At 39.8% G+C, this 17,264-nt stretch overlaps 1 pseudogene and 1 gene segment (V, D, J or C); both read right to left on the minus strand.

Moving 5' to 3' along the window:
• Window positions 1–7,010: 7,010 nt before the first annotated feature.
• Window positions 7,011–7,521, minus strand: LOC119089080. The segment is given in 2 exon segments: window positions 7,011–7,348; window positions 7,430–7,521. Coding segments are annotated over 2 exon segments (381 nt in total).
• Window positions 7,522–15,330: 7,809 nt separating this feature from the next.
• On the minus strand, window positions 15,331–15,438 carry LOC114686639 (annotated as a pseudogene).
• Window positions 15,439–17,264: the final 1,826 nt, after the last annotated feature.

Below are 17,264 nucleotides of genomic sequence, written 5' to 3' on the forward strand. Positions count from 1 at the left end.
AGCCTTGAAACTGTGTCTCCATTGTCAGGTCCTCACTGTCAATTTCAGAATTCATTTACCATGAGAAAAACCATCTTCATGGTGACCAAGAGGAACTTTGAGTTGTGTCATTTCTGTTTGGGGAACTTCCCAGAAGAGTGACATGGATGCACTTATCTGTATCAGATATTGTGTTTTTCAAGGCAAGGGGTTCTAACTGACACAGGAGATGGTCTCCTGAGGCTTGTATGTCGTTAGTTGAGAGGAAAAGACTCTGACAGTCAGGAAACACTCATGCTGGCCTCTCTGCACCTGCTCTTCAGTCTCTGCACAATTAAGTTTTGATTTTCCCTTTTGCTGTCTCATGGCCACATAAATCTACCAGGGCTATTGATTATACGAAATTTATGTCATTAGTAAACCATAATATAGAGTAACAAACTGTGTCCCTCTGTGTTTACTTGATGGATCCTGGTCTCAATTTAATGTTTCTCACTCCCATAATGGGGTTACTATGAAGTGTTTATAGACAATACTAAAGACTCTCAGCAATTCCTTACAGGGAAGGAAGATTGTACCAGCAATCTTGTGTTATTGTGATACCTTAGGGCAGAGGTAATAAAGAATTTTGTGGAGGATGGAAACTTTGGTTTTCCTTGAGAAATGCACCTGTTCTACATTAAGTGGGCCCTATAAAACTTGCATGGGTCCAGCCTATTCAAACCTAACAACCAAACATGTCTTAGACTTGCTGTTGATGTTCCTCCAAATTCATAGGTAATGAAAGTCCTCTTTCCTTTCTGTCCTGACTCTGTGGCTTATATTTGAAAAAGAGAGTCAATGGTGGTAACAACATTCTATACACTGCACAGAGGACAGCAGAGGAGTGATGGGCCTTAGAAGACAAGAATTGTCTGTTCACCTTTTACAAGGTAAAGGAGACACTTACTGAGTATCATGTGATCTGCATTAATCCAGCAGGTATCAGACAAGTCCTTCATCCAAGGTCTTAGAGCCCCTTGACAGATGCCTTCCCAGTACATTGGAGAGTCCCATTCAATGAAGAGGACTGAAGTGGAAGATTGTCTTGCCTTCTGGTCAATCCCTGCTTTCCAGATGGAGAAGACAGGGTACTTTATAAAGTCACTGATATTCCACACAGTATTTTAAATTCAACATAGGTTTGCATAATTTTGAACATAGAATTGGCCTAAGGGATTCATATTTGCCACAACACATTTCCTATAAGATTGCATCTATATTAATCCTATAACATTTGTATTGGTCATAGAGAGGAACATGCAAGATAAATGTTCTGAGTGAAAATAGCTTCTCACTGACATCAATCCATTGAGATTACCATGTACCACAGCATTTATTCAAAACCAACCTCTCTATAGAATACATGTTAACGCCAAGGGAGTGTGAGAGATGATGCTATATCAGTGTAGGGACATATCCTAAAAGGCATTAGAATATAGGTCAGAGCAATGAGATTAGGAATGCAGAAAATATGAGACCAGAGAAAAATGCATAATCTCAGAACTCATCTTAAACTAACATGTACATGCATTGGGCTGTTATGTTTCTTCTATGAAAAATACTTTAACTGTACTTTTAAACAACTTACAGGAATTATACTTAAATGAAAATATATGATGGCTAAAATTTTCTCATATTCTAAGAGGCTAAAACCGTTATTGGACTTTCCAGACAGAGTTAATAATGTAATTTTTGGTCACTTAAGCCTTCAGTCTGCTATAGTACTATGCATTTAGCCAGTTTCTTTAACTTTCCTTTAAGAGAACATTATAATAACCAACTTTACTTGCCTGCTACATCTGGCGCCCAACGTTCGTGTTACGAATTCATGAAAAAGCTGTTTGCCTGGGCCTTGTGAGCCCCAACTCAGGCCCAAGCTACACTCGGCCAGTTGTGGTGGCGCACGCCGGTAGGATTTGCTGAAGGAAACAGAGGCAGGAGGATCCCGAGTTTGAGCCGACCTAGGAGGCTTGGGAGAAGCTTTGGCCCGGACTGAACCACAAACAGTGGTGAGACCAAGGAAGCAGTGGCTACTGCTCCACGTTGCCAGCTCCTTCTCATCATGTTCGTGACTGCAGTGATGCTGCTACCTGGGACGAAGGGTTTACTGCTGCTGGTTCAGAGAAGAATTGCCAGGACCATCGTGTTACAAGAAAGCATCAGCAAAGGTCAGTTTGGAAAAGTTTGGCAAGACAAATGGTGGGGAGAAATTGTTGTGAAGATTTTCTGTTCTAGGGAAGAATGTTCATGGTTCCGAGAGACAGACATTTACCAGACTAAGATTGCTCCAAACCACAGAGGAGGCAAAAAAAAAAAAAAAGTCTGCAGGAAACCATGACCATGTCTAACAGTGACTTTGAAATCTTCAAAAGATGACAGGATCCAACAACGATGATTCCACATGGACTATGATAAAGCCATTAAGCTGATTAACACCATGGAAAAATCGACTTTGGCCTACAAACTGGTCAGGACAATTTGAGGGGACTAGCTGAGATGATACAGCCTGACAGACTACTCGAACAAGGACTTGAAACAAGCCCTGAACTTTCCTTTTATGCAGAGAATGGACAAATGATACAGAACTTGACGATTAACCCAAAATTTTTTTTCAAGATTCCCTAAAGATATCTTCACCCCTAGAAAGCAAAAAGAAAAAGAGAATATAGATATGAGATAGATCATCGAATCTACTCTGAGAAAAAAAGATAAAGAAATAATAGGATAAATAGGTAGATCATTGAATCTACACTGAAGAAAAAGGGGAAGATATAAAAATGACAAAAGGCAGACTAATGAATCTATTATGAAAAGAAAAAAGAGAAAATATGGATATGATAAGATAAAAAGGGAGATTATGGAATCTACTTTTAAAAAGGAACTACTTGTTTAAATAAGATAAGTAATGAAAATTTTTTGGTCTGAGTTTATCAGATGTTACTGGACTGGACATTGTTAATATATATAATGGAGTTTTTATCTGAATCTGTCAAATGTTAATGGACTAGACATTGTTAATGTAATCTTGACTGTATATTGCATATACTTATTGAAGATAGTTTTTCTTGTATTAGTTATAAGCTTTTTTAATTTTAGACAAAAAGAGAGGAAATGTGGTGGTATTGTGTTCCCCAAAATATTGTGTACTCTAATAAATTTATCTGGGGTCAGAGAATAGACAGCCACTAGATACAAAGGCTAGAAAATGGTGGCACTCACACCTTTAATCCTAGCATTCCAGAGATAGAAATCCCTCTGGATCTCTGTGAGTTCAAGGCCACACTGGAAATAGCCAAACATGGTGACACATGCCTTCAATTCCAGAAAGCCAGCCTTTAATCCCAGGGAGTGGTGGTAGAAAGGAGAAAGATATATAAGGCGTGAGGACTAGAAACTAGAAGATTTGGCTGGTTAAGCATTTTGGCTGGTTAAGCATTCAGGCTTTTTTGCAGTAATTCAGCTGAGACCCATTCCAGATGAGGACTCAGAGGCCTCTAGTCTGAGGAGACAAGACCAGCTGAGGAATTGGCAAGGTGAGATAGCTGTGGCTTGTTCTGTCTCTCTGATCTACCAGCATTGACCCCGATAACTGGCCTCAGGTTTGATTTTATTAAGAAGAACTTTTAAGATTTATGCTACAGCCAACGTCACTATAATAATATCCAGAGAAGGCTCAACCATGAACCAGTACATATATGTTTTTCCTCTTACAGATACCTGAAATTGATCATCATTAACACTGAACCAACACCAAACATCACTTCTCCCCATGATATTTCCCTAATTCACAGATAAAATGTCCTACCTTTAGCAGAAAGAGAGAGTTCCATAGCAGTAAATATGTAGACAATCTTAACAACAAATCACTAACGAAAAGCAGAAAACAGTGATGAAGAATCTCTATTGCCAAAGGGAATGGCAATAGAACAGAGACAGTAGATGACATCAGCTGGCATGTGCACAATGGTCACTTGGACTTTTCCACAAGCCAAGGGCACACAAAACATCTTCAAGGGAATCATTACATAGGCCATTGGGATAGAAAGAAATCTCTACAAGGATGCAAATCTCAAGCATGCATTGTGTGTTAAGTGATAGTCACTTGTACCCTGTTAGCGACCTTCACACATTGGAAGCCAGACCTATAGACAACTTGTTTTCCCACCATCTGTGAAAAATCACACAAATTCATGGAGGATCTGGCTTCTTCTCCACATGTGAGAAAAATAACAAGAATGGTTTTCACATAACTTAGAATTCCCTGAGATTTCCAACTGAACTAATAACCATCACCAACTCTTAAAATTATGGACTTTCATTGAAAAACAGGGGAAGTTTTATTCTTGTTTATTCCATCTAATAGGTGACAAATGGATAGCTTAGATAGTCCATAGAGAAACAATGATATGCTTATTAGAAAGTAATTAGTAGTAACTGTCATAGAATGTGAATAGCAAAGGTCTCTAGAGGATTGCTTGGACAGGAGGAAACTGCATATTCTAATATTAAACAGCCATAAGCCTGCTTGTGATGAAACATGTGGTGCAGTACTGCACTTCTTACGGTTCGAGGGGCATCTACTAGTTCTGAGAAGCCTCAGCACTTCTTAAGTATCTCTGTTGGCTCTAAGCTCCTCTGCATGGAGGTGTGTCTGAGTTCACACTGAAGTCTCCTTCCCATTTCTCTGGCACAGTAAGACATGGTTGATAGTTCAGATTTTTAAAGAAGTGGCTACTGGAGATATCCATATTAACATTGACTCTGGATTTGAGATTCCAAATAGAAGCTGTGTCTCCAACAATCAATACTATAACACCAGCATATTCTAATCTTTTTTTTGGGGGGGGGGGGGGGGGATGCTGTTGTATCCTGTTAATGGGATAGTTGGTTACAGGGAATCTAGAGACAGAACATTTGAGGTACAGATCTCAGGGATATTTTCTTTATCTCAACCTTGTTTACCTACTCCCAGACAAATGAGAAATGACGTGGGTCCTGCCATCCAGACATTATTCTGTGAATATTAAGATGACCTCCTCTCTTTTGTTCATCCATCAGCCTATGCCTCATGTCTACATTGCACTGTTGAGTCTGAGGTGTGGCTATCAGTAGACAATCCTTACAACTGACGGCATTCTGTGGATCTTGGCCTGGAAGGATGGCCATCCAATTTTTTGTTTGTTTTTTCAAGACAGGGTTTGTCAGTATAATTTTTGGTGACTGTCTTAGATCTTGCTCTGCAGACCAGGCTAGCTTTGAACTCACAGAGATCCACCTGGCTCTGCCTCCTGAGTGCTGGGATAAAAGGCATGAACCACCAGTGCCCTGCTCCATCCAATTCTTCATCCTTGGACATCTCATATTTTATGAGTCCTTGTTTCCTTATGCCTGATCTTTGGACTACAAGGGTCCATGGTGGAAACAGTGAAGAGACCACTGTTCAGTGCAGGTTCTGAGGGTTTCCCAATACTGTGCATGCTCTGCCACCTTCTTTGTGATGCTGCGAGGATTTTCAGATATTATGTCTCATTTTGGGTTTGTCTCAATTTTCATAATGGTCAGAGAATTTAAAAAAAAATCACAGAAATGAATGTCACCCTTGTTACACTGAATCAGGGGCCCATGTTGAGAGAGCACTTACTCTGCTGATTTTACTTTGACTATGTGGGTGAGGCACTCTCTTTCAGGATCTGCACTTGGGTTAGATCTCTGTTCCCAAAACACTCTATAGGAGGATTTGATCACAAAACACAGACCAAATTCTAATGGTTCAGGTTCAGATTTACCTGCATGTATAATTTTCAGTTATCTTCTAGGTCAGAAATGAATTCTTCTCTGACACATTTAAAAATACTAATTAACAACGTGAACATGCATATGCTGGGGATGTCTTTCTGTATGCTGTGAATGTGTTGCTCTGATTGATTGATAAATAAAATGCTGATTGGCCAGCAGACAGGCAGGAAGTATAGTATAGGTGGGATAAGCAGAGAGGAGAATTCTGGGAAGTGGAAGGCTAAGTCAGGAGATGCTGCCAGTTGCTGCCACCATGAGAAGTAAGATATAAAGTACCGGTAAGCCACAAGTCACGTGGCAACTTGCAGATTAATAGAAATGGGTTAATTTAAGATAGAAGAACTTGATAGAAAGAAGCCTGCCACGGCCATACAGTTTATAAGTATCATAAGTCTCTGTGTGTTTACCTGGGTCTTAGTGGCTGTGGACCCCAGAGGAACTGGAGAAAACTGCAGGTACATGCATATTTATTTAATATGATGTTTTTAATCCTAATACCAAGTGAGATATTTTCTTACACAAAATATTCAGTCTTTGGGGGGCAGTAACCATCTTATAGCAGAATCCTTGTATCTCAGCCATACACACTTGACTTTAGAAAATCCCTTCCTGTGCATTACAGGGAAGGCAATGCAGCTGCAGTGATGTGTGATTACCATGCCATTCTCTGTCTCGTTCTCTAGGTATCATAGCAATTGCTGTGTGTGAACAGTCCAGGGTATGCTCTGAAATACAGATGTTTCTGAAGGTGGAGGTGTGGACAATCAAATGTGGGGTCACGTTTTTATTCTGAAAACTATGGCCATGCTGAGGCCAGCTGAGTTCCAAAAAGCTGTTTGTTTTCAATTAAAAAAATAAATATTCCCAAGACCAGATTGATCACTCAGCTTGTGACTAAGTACACAACCAAAAGGACAAGAAATATTACCATATAGACCATCTTGAGGGGTGCTATGAGTGAGAAATAAACAATTGTGACTTTACAAAACACAGTGTTTCAGAATCAGAGAGAGAGAGAGAGAGAGAGAGAGAGAGAGAGAGAGAGGTGACAGCGAAACCTCTCTGCCCTTAGGGAGTGAGAAGTAAAGTCAGAGAAAACCAGGTAGTTTTATTTATCTGCTCTAGCCTTCCTGTGCTCAGTTAGGACTGAGCTCCCCCTGCTGGTCCAGAGCTCCTCTGCAGGGAGGTTTGTGTCAGGGCTCCTGATGAAGTCTCCTCACTGTGTCTCCTGCACAATAGTAAGTGGCTGTGTCCTCGGTGGTCACAGAGTTCAGCTGCAGGAAGAACTGGTTTTTGGATGTTTCTCTAGTAATGGAAATGGAGCTCTTTAGGGATGGGTTGTAGACAGTTTCCCCACTGTGAGTTATGTACCCCATCCAGTCTAGGTTCTTCCCTGGAGACTGCCTCATCCAGATCCAGTAGTAACCACTGGTGATCGAGAAACCAGTGACAGAGCAGGTGAGGAATAGTGACTGTGAGGGCTTCACCAGGCCAGGTCCTGACTCCTGAAGCTGCATCTGGGACAGGAATCCTTCAAACAATAGGGTCAATTCTGTCAATCACAGGTTGTCCCAACCCCTCTTGGACACATGTATGAAATGGTAACACTCACCAGGTAGGGATGTCACCAGGCACAGAATAGCCGATATTCTCATCTTCTAGGATACACCTCCTTTTCCTCGGAGGAGGTCTGCCTCCTGTAGAGAGATGTGAGCTTCCACAGACCAGGAGGGGATTTAACTTAGAGCTAGGTGATTCATTTGCATGTGGGGAACCAGCCTTGTCCTTATGAGGAGGGTGGATATTGACTCCCTTTGATTAATTCAATACAATCATCACAAACTTTGGCTTCCTCTTCTGTGAGTCTGTAATAAGAAAGCATGAGGATTACAAGGATCATAGGAAACACATCTTGGCATGACCCCTCCTCTTCTTAGTCCAACCTCTACACCTATGTTCCTCTGCTCCTGTATTTGTAAGGTCTCAAGTCAGTACCAACCTTCTTTTCAAACTTGGGTTCCTGAGTTCTTGCTTTCTGATTAGCAAGCCCACATTGCTTCTGATTTTCTTCCCTTCTCTCACCCATGAGATGTGTTTCCATCTTTTCTAAAACTTGGTACACTGCCATGTTTTTGTTCCACAGGATCCACCTCTGCCTCTTGGTCCATCCTTGCTGTAAAATGTAGAAAAAGCACAAACTGAGAGAACCAGCTGGACCATCAACATTTCATGCCACCTCCCTTGAGGACCTCATTCATTTTTCACACGCTGTCCTGGCTCACAGCTCACCCAAGGTAGACATGTGACAATATCATGGTAGCAATCATTTGACAGACCGAATACATGGGATAAAGATAAAAACCCTGAGGATATTTATTTTCAGACCTCTGCACACACCAAGGCTCCTCTGAGACTTTGTAACAGATATCTGCATTTGTCCACAATATGAGTTCTTCCCTCATTTCTCGACTTCTTAGTACTTTCAGCTGATGTCCAGTATAATGCTCTTCCAGGTGACTCCAGGTTTCAGTTCTGCTCTTGGGCAATTCATTTCTCACAGGAAGCTACAGAATGAGAACAGGGAGTTTGTAGACTGTATCACATAAAGTGACATAACAGTTACATTGCCAGAATAGGCATCATCAGTGTTTTCATCATCAATTAAAAATCTTAAAACACAAATTTGTCAGAAAAAAATGGGTTATTCTCTGTGTTTGTGGAAGCTGGCTAACAAGTTCAGTGAAGCAACTTCGATAACTCTAACAAGTTCAAGTAGAAGAGGAATTATTAGGGTTACTATTGCTGTACTGAAACACCATGACCAAAGAGCAAGTTGGAAAGAGAAGGATTTATTTGGCTTATACATCCACATCACAGTTCATCATTAAGTGAAGTCAGAACAGGAACACAGGCAGGGAAGGAACTTGGAGGCAGGAGCAGATGCAGAGAACAGGGAGGAGTACTGCTTACTGTCTTGATTCAACTATCTAGTGTCTGGGAGTCATTCAGGATATCTGAACTTCTCAAAAGGACTTGGGCCACTTCTCTGACTATACCCTCTGCAACACACATACACAACTTTTCTTCTAGGTTCCAACTGAAGAAGTTTGTCAAAATAATTGGGTAAAATAAAGTATAATGAAGGTATTTTACATAATAAAAACACACACTAAAAGAGATTTTAGTATCCATACTGATTTTAATTAAAGATAACAACATCAAAGAAAACCATTATCAAACAACTCAGATTACTCCACAGGATATAAAAATCTGCAAGCCCAAAGAATAAAATTTCATATAGTGGTTCTTACATAGGAAATGCTCTAACGTCTGTGAGTGCTGAAAAGCATATTCACTGCAGTGTGTATAGGTAGCAGACAGCCAGGCAGAGATCTCTTAGAAAGCCTTTGATTAGAATGCGGCCACAAACATTGATGTGTGGCTAGGTACACAACTCTCACCTAATGCAGTGGAACACTAGGGTAGTAAGCTGACCTTGTATACAGAGAGCAGAACTGGGTATTGGCTGGGAGACAGAATTTGGCATGGACCTGGTAACTTTCAAAAAGCCTAGAGTATAAAAAAGACAGAGATACACACTTTATATACGCACTATGCACCATGTGCATTCACCGAGATGGGAACACAGGGGACACTTGGAGAGTCTGTGTGAAAAGGTGTTTCTCTTACATGTCTGCAAACATAAAATGATTCAAAGTAATCTTTCATAAAAGTCTAAATCCAACAATAAGATCATGAGATCCTGTGAAGTAGATATCTGATGAAGTTATTGGAAACAAAGTTAGGTATACTTACATTAGTAGATGTTATGCAATGACAATTTGGATTTAAAGCCTACTCAACAAAAAAGGGAATCATGCCTGGTACTGGAAATGTAGTCAACTACTCAGGGTTACATAAATCATAGTTCTCTGAGGAGAGTCTAAACTGCAACTTTACTGAATAGCATAATCTATTACTTCATTATTACTTCATTCTAAATATTTATCCTTTTCCACAGAGCTAGTTGATGCTATCTCCACTCATTAAGAAAAAATTTGTTTGCAACATAAATTAAATTAAAGTAAAAGAGACAATGAATTTTAAGCAGAGAAGGGGTCTATGAAGGAGGGTTTTTAGGAGAAAATGATGAAATTATAATATAAACTTTAGAAATAAAAATATTTTAAAAATTATAATGGAAACTAAACTTTAGTTTGTTTATTTTATAAGATAGGCATAGCTATAATACAAACTGCTTGGGATATAGCTCAGTAGGCAAGTATAAAACTCTGGAATCATTTTCTCACAGCAGAAATATCCCCTGTGATGGTGTATTCCTATGATCTCAAAAATCAGAGGGGGTGCACAATAATCTGAAGTCAAAGACAATCCTTCTCCTTATAGCAACATTGAGGTAAGCCTAGGATTTCTGTTGTGGTGATCCTCTACATATAATAAAAATATAACTCTAGAGATAATTGTACAATGAATATTACAAGAAGAGATTTCCACACACAGGAAACCAGACTTCACCTTCCCTCTGCACCTGCTGCACAGGCTGTCTTTTCAGTGTGTGCTCCACAGTACTCAAAAGACTTGGCATCTTTTTCAACCCTTAGCATCTAAGAAGGCATTGACACTGCCTTCACCAGAATGCTTCCTTTGGATCATTTGTTATGCCTCCTCTCTGCTTTCCTTCCTCTTGCCCAGTCATAAACAGTCCATAATCATGTATAATTACTGCAGTTTACAGTAAGTTTGAAATGTTAAGAAAATATAAAAGTATTAAATTCAGTGTGCATGACACTTACCTTGCAGTGCATTTCACAACCTGGATGTGAGCTGCTTCCTCCTTCCTTGTGATGAGCTGAAGCCCCAGATACTCTGAGTCTGAGAAAATTCAAGGTCTCCTATTGCTTCTATCAGAAAAATTTTAGAGGAATAAAAATCCAACACTAATGGTTAATAATATACACACAATATACTATTTCATATGTAGATGACATTTTTAAGCAATAAACATGAGGAAATCATGGTATTCATGGAAAAATTGAAAGAATTATAGATCATCAAGTTTTTTGATGTAAGACAGTGTCACAATAGGTATCATGAATTTTTTCTTGTATGGCATACTTTTTGAAAAAGAAGACATAGATGTACACATGAAACTATTTGGATGTGTTAGGGGAAGAAAAACAGATAAGAGATAACAGATAAGAAAGGATGATATAGAAGCACTCATGATTTCAAAGTATAGTAAATACACAATACTGGAAATGTCACAATTAAGCCTCAAACTATGCTTGATTAACATATGCTAATGAAAGTGAAACATATATTATAATATTTTTCAGCTAAACTATGACAAATACATCCATAGGCATCAAACATGGCTCATAATAGAAACCCCATATACACAAACTCATCACACCTCTGCTCACTATGTATTAGTTGTAAAGCCTAGCATGCTATCAGTAACTGATGGATGGTGAAAGAAAATGTGATCAATATGCATGATCAAATTTTTATACCAAAAGCAGATTAAAATCTTTACGGTTCTACAAAAGTATTTAATTGGTTATCTACATATTAAGGAAAATAACCCAGCTTCTAAAAGACAATACTGCAGTATCATCACAGGCATCAAACTAAGCAAGAACTAGAATATGGCATTTAAGTGGAGTCTATTAGGAATACCAACAGGGAAAATGGCAAGGAAAGGGAGATTTCAAAGGTTATGAAAGAAAATATGTGACCAAAGTAAGTTATACGTGTATGAAAGCATAAGAAATTCGCTGATTTGTAAGGAAGATATATGACTATATGAGAAGAAAACTATAGCATCATAATTTATGAATTTGAATGCAAAATCCTCTAAAACATCCTAAGAAATTCCATATATTGTCCCTTCAATCATATAATTCACAACAGTCAACAGAGTAATCCCAAAGTTGTAGAGATGATTAAACATGGATGTCAATAAATGTGATACAGTAATATACACAAAATAAAAGTTGATGCCATTTTATAATGATTACAATATACACAATTGAAAGAATTTAATAATACTCATAAATTAGAATAGAAGAAAATATAGCAACTTAAACTGAGGCAGGAAAATTTCCTCAGGGGATAAAATTGCTTCCTATGTAAGTGTAAGGTCCTGAATTTAGATTGCTAGGTCCTGTGTAAAGATAGAGTGTAAATCTAGGTGGTGTGTATCTGTAGCCTGGGTGCTTCTATAGAAAATAGGAGGTGAAAAGCAAATACCCAGAAGCTCATGGGTCAGCTACAACATGTGACCCTACCTCAAAGAAGGTTGAAAGTCTTCTGACTACAACATGTGCTCTGTGGTACATTTTTGCCCACCCTCACGTGGACACAGACACACATACACATACCATACACACTCAAACACATTAATAACTTAAAATAAAATGACCACAAGCTACAAAACAACAACCTAAGGAAAAGGCATAACTATATTTCTTCAATCTGGCACAACGTAATTGTCCTCCTTCAAACCAATTTACTCCAGATGGTCCTTGATACTAGTCAGAGCATTAGTCACAAAGGAAGTAAAAGTCATCCAAATTAGAAAACTGAAACCAATTTACCCCTTCAGATGACATGAATTTATAACCTGAAAACAAAGATTCCATGAAATTAGAACCAATAAACACTAATAATGATGGTAAGATAGACCATAGCTATATTTCTATAAATCAATATTAGCTGTATTAAAAGAAATCTAGAAAGGAAAAATGAACAAACAACATGTCACCTAACCTCTCACTCTCAAACTGCTGGCCTCCTCTGTATTAACTATTACACACACACACACACACACACACACACACACACACACACACTTATGCATAAATATATGCATACAACCTACTCAGTTATTTCACTGTTGCATGTACATGTTTTCAGAGCTGAACAATTACTATTGGAAATCTGAAAATATTTACCCAGCACAAATATCATTATGAGACTATAAACAAATATGCGGGTAACTCAGTCACAAGAAAAGAAAAATTAAAACTTTAAACATAGTAGATAAGAAATTTTTGTAATTGTGTATATTCATAGATATGCAAACAACTTCCATTTTTTGAATCATTATTGAATGGGATGTCCATTATACATGTGAGGATAACGTTTCAGAAACAGGAGATAACAAGTGTTGATGACTATGCACAGATTGGACATTTTGTTAGTTTGTGTGTAGATGAGAATAGTCAAACTGGTATGCACCATTCAACAAATAAAATGCAGCATTACCATAAATTCTCCCAATCAACTAGCAGGCTATGTATAAGAGACAGTAACACAAGTCAATGAAATGTCTATATCACCAAGTGCAAACACTGCAGGTTTGTTCTAAGGGCCAAAAATAAGAAATGCCCCTCATTCTGAAGTTGAGAACGCTTTGTGGGGTGTGGGAACTAATCAGTTAAAGAGAGGTATTGCTTATGAATATCATCAGAATAAGTTATAGATGTATAAAATGATCAAAGATACAATAAAAATAATTAGGAAGGAAATCTTCAGAGTGTTTGTGAAGAAAGAATGGACACAGAGAATTTATGAAAATGCTGTTATGTGGTCTTGAGAAGAGGAAAATGCTTTCCTGTGAGCAAAAAAAAAAATGTGTCACAAAATGATGAAACTGAACATGGTGATTACTTCATCCACAGAATATTTTGATTGTTCAGTTTTATACCCACATTAATCACATCTTTTCCATTTTCCAAGACTCTATGAAGAGACAGACAAGGAATCCGGGAAACTGCTACCACCTATTTCCTAATAGCCTTCCCCAAGTCCCCACAGAGCTGCAGTCTGGGGCTCATCTGGGTGTAAGGCAAGTGGGTCAGGTCTGGGAGGAGATGGGGATTCTTGGTATTCACACATGCAATTGTTAAAAATGAATTAGGAGATTTTTTATCTTATTGTGCTCTGTGTTAGAACAAAGGTAAGAAGTTTCTCTAGATGAACAAAACATAACTGGAGTTTTGATGATGAAATTTAAAGACTAAGTAACTGAGTCCAGTAAAAGTACAAATGCACAGTTCTCAGGGAAAACAGAGGGATGTGAGACCGTTAGGGTGCACGAGTCACTGAGTGTAGCCTCACCTCTCCGTGGATCCTCTAATCCCAAACAATGTCCTAATTGGAATACCACTGAGGCTTTGCCCTAAATCTCATGAGGGAGAAACATCACTGATACTGTGAACCTTCCTAAACATTTGATCCCGGCAACCTCAGTGGAGTCATTTCTAACCTCAGTGGTGATTTAAGGCACTCAGTTCATGTTAGACAGTGGTATATATATTTTATATTATGGCAAACAGAACCCTGTTTTCACAGTTTCACAGAACATAAATGTACAGAGCATCCTGAGAAATCATTAGTTGGAGTGACAACTGAGTTCCAAGAAACCAGCACTCTATTATGTCTGCACCTGTTCCCACAATGTCCCTGGTTCCATGTGTGCTGTGCACCCCCTGTTGGTCCTTAGCACTCCAACAGGGAGGTTTGTGTCTGGGTTCTCACTGAAGATCGTTCACTGTGTCTTGCACAGTAATAAATGGCGGTGTCTTTGGCTCTTAACCTGCTCATTTGCAGGTAGACGCTGCTTTTGGAATCATCTCTTGATTCCAAAGCACAATTATTAGCTTTGTTTCTAGTTTCAGCAACCCACTCCAGCCCCTTCCCTGGAGACTGGTGGAACCAATTCATGAAATAGCTACTGAAAGTAAATCCAGAGGCTGCACAAGAGAGTTTTAGGAAATTTCCAGGCTGTGCCAAGCCTCCCCCAGACTCCACCAGCTGCACCTCACACTGGACACCTGAAAACAGAGAATCCTTTCATCAGTAAACTGCCACACATGTCCACTGTCCCTCTCATTCATGTCCACTCACACAATGAGTATCTTTTTTTTAATCTATAAGTTACCTTTTAAAAGGGTAACAAGGAAAACCAAGCTCAACTTGGTTAGATGTTCTCAACTCCATGTTAGATGTTCTGGGCTCAGTAATGGTCACAGAATGAGAGGACCTGTGAATCCAGATCTGGGTGCCTCTGACAGAGCTGTAGGGTCAGGGCTGGTTTTCATGAGCAGAGGTGAACCTTATTTGCATGTCTTCCTGCTATATCATGAAGTCAGGGGTAAGAGCCTTAGAGGAGATGCAATAAAGGCCAAAATCAATTTATAGCATCAAAGTATCACTTATTGTCCTTTTCATTGTCACTAATGGGACACAGCTCAATTGATAAGAGTACTGTTTTTCATGCCGGAAGTGTTCATATGTTCATCCTCAGCACTGAATGACAGGCAAGAGATGGGAGCAGAAGAATCATAGGTTTGAATTCTGATTGGGCTACATGAGTTGTGTCTGAAAAAGGAAAAGAGAAGGACGGAAGGAAGGAAGGAAGGAAGGAAGGAAGGAAGGAAGGAAGGAAGGAAGGAAGGAAGGAAGGAAGGAAGGAAGTCAAAAGAAGGAATGAAGTGGGTGGTAATGTCTTAGCCATATGTGTATTGTTAGGCCCAAGGGCCTCTGCCATCCTTGTCAAGGGGAGTGCTAACCTTCTCTCCTTTCTTTCTTTTTTTAGAAAGAGATACCTTGATAGAGAGACATTATGGGGTAAGGGAGAAACCTGGTCCTAGGGAAATTCCCAGGAACCCACAAGGATGACCCCAGACTAGACTACTAGCAATAATAATGAGGGGACCTGAACTGGCCTACCCTGACAATCCGTGAATACCCTATCATCATAGAGCCTTCATCCAGTAACTGATGGAAGCAGATGCAAAGATCTACAACCAAGCACCAGGCCAAGCTGTGGGAGACATTCTCTGCTTTCAACCCTCTCCATAAGCAAGACAGTTGTGTAGATTGGTCTGTTTAAGGGCCTCCCTGGCAATGGGAATAGGATCTATCCCTGGTGCATGTGCGGGCTTTTTGGAGCCCATAGTCCCAACTTGCACAGCCTTGATGCAGGAGAGGGGTTTGGACCTGCTTCAACTCAATGTACCAGGCTTTGCTAATTCCCCATGGGAAGCCATACCTTTATTATTCTTTGTACATGTAAACTCCTCTGATGTCTTAGCAGAACTTATACAATAAATTAATAGAAAATTAGAAGAAGAAAAACTAAAATATGACAATTTAAGCAATGTTATATAAGGTTATGTCTATAGTGAATTCATACCTAAAACTAAATTACAAAATGTGGATGAAGCGGTAACAGCTCAGTACAGCAGGCAAAAAGAATAAAAAGTGATTCTCGAAAAATAAAAGAACTATAATAGAGATATAACTACTATCTGAGTTTATTCTTTAGTCAATAATTAAAACACACTGAAGACCCGTGTTTACCATTTAGAACCTCCAGGACTGACCTACCCCATCCAACATGCAGGCCTTCGCCTGCCCATCCCAAAGGAACTCCCAGCTCTTCTGTGACTTCCCTAAGACACCAGGTAGGCTCATTTCTTTCCCTGCCCCATTCTTCTGCTCTCCAGATCCTCAAGGAGTTGTCTTTCTCTCCCCAGGAGCTAGGTCTGCTCTTACAGAAAAGTACCGCATGGCCCTTTAGAGACTTCCCCCTCCCTGCTCCACTAGGAAGTGCAGCCCCTTCTTCCCTACAGCCTGCTCTCTTCCTGTGACATCCCTCCCCTTCACATCTTGTTGTCTTTGCTCTTTCCTACATCGTAAGTGGCCGTGCTTCTCTCCAATGCTGAGTAGTCATTGCTATTTCTTACGCAATAGGCCTCCCCCTTTTCAAGATTCTAGCAACGAAGTGTTACCAGACAGCCTGGCATTAGAGAATCTTCCATCCCCATTCCTCCTTTAGCAGAACAATAGTGTTTGGTTTTCCCATAGTCTACCTAGTCTCGGGTTCTTTTTTATTATTATTGTGGTTTTTTCCTATTATTTAATTTACAATACCATTCAGTTCTACATATCAGCCACGGATTCCCTTTTTCTCCCCCCTCCTGCCCCCCGCCCCTTCCCCCAAGCCCACTCCCCATTCCCTCCTCCTCCAGGGCAAAGCCTCCCCCGAGGACTGAGATCCACCTGGTAGACTCAGTCCAGGCAGATCCAGTCCCCTCCTCCCAGATTAAGCCAAGCATCCCTGTTTAAGTCCCAGGTTTCAAACAGCTAACTCATGCAGTGAGCACAGGACCTGGTACCACTGCCTAGATGCCTCCCAAACAGATCAAGTCAATCAGCTGTCTCACCTATTCAGAGGGCCTGCTCCAGTTGGGGGCCCCTCAGCCTTTGGTTCATAGTTCATGTGTTTCCATTTGTTTGTCTATTTGTCCCTGTGCTTTATCCAACCTTGGTTTCAACAATTCTCGCTCATATAAACCCTCCTCTTTCTCGCTAATTAGACTCCAGGAACTCCACCCGGGGCCTAGCCATGGATC

Source organism: Peromyscus leucopus, chromosome 14 (genome assembly GCF_004664715.2).
Source record: "Peromyscus leucopus breed LL Stock chromosome 14, UCI_PerLeu_2.1, whole genome shotgun sequence".
NCBI classification, from domain to species: domain Eukaryota; kingdom Metazoa; phylum Chordata; class Mammalia; order Rodentia; family Cricetidae; genus Peromyscus; species Peromyscus leucopus.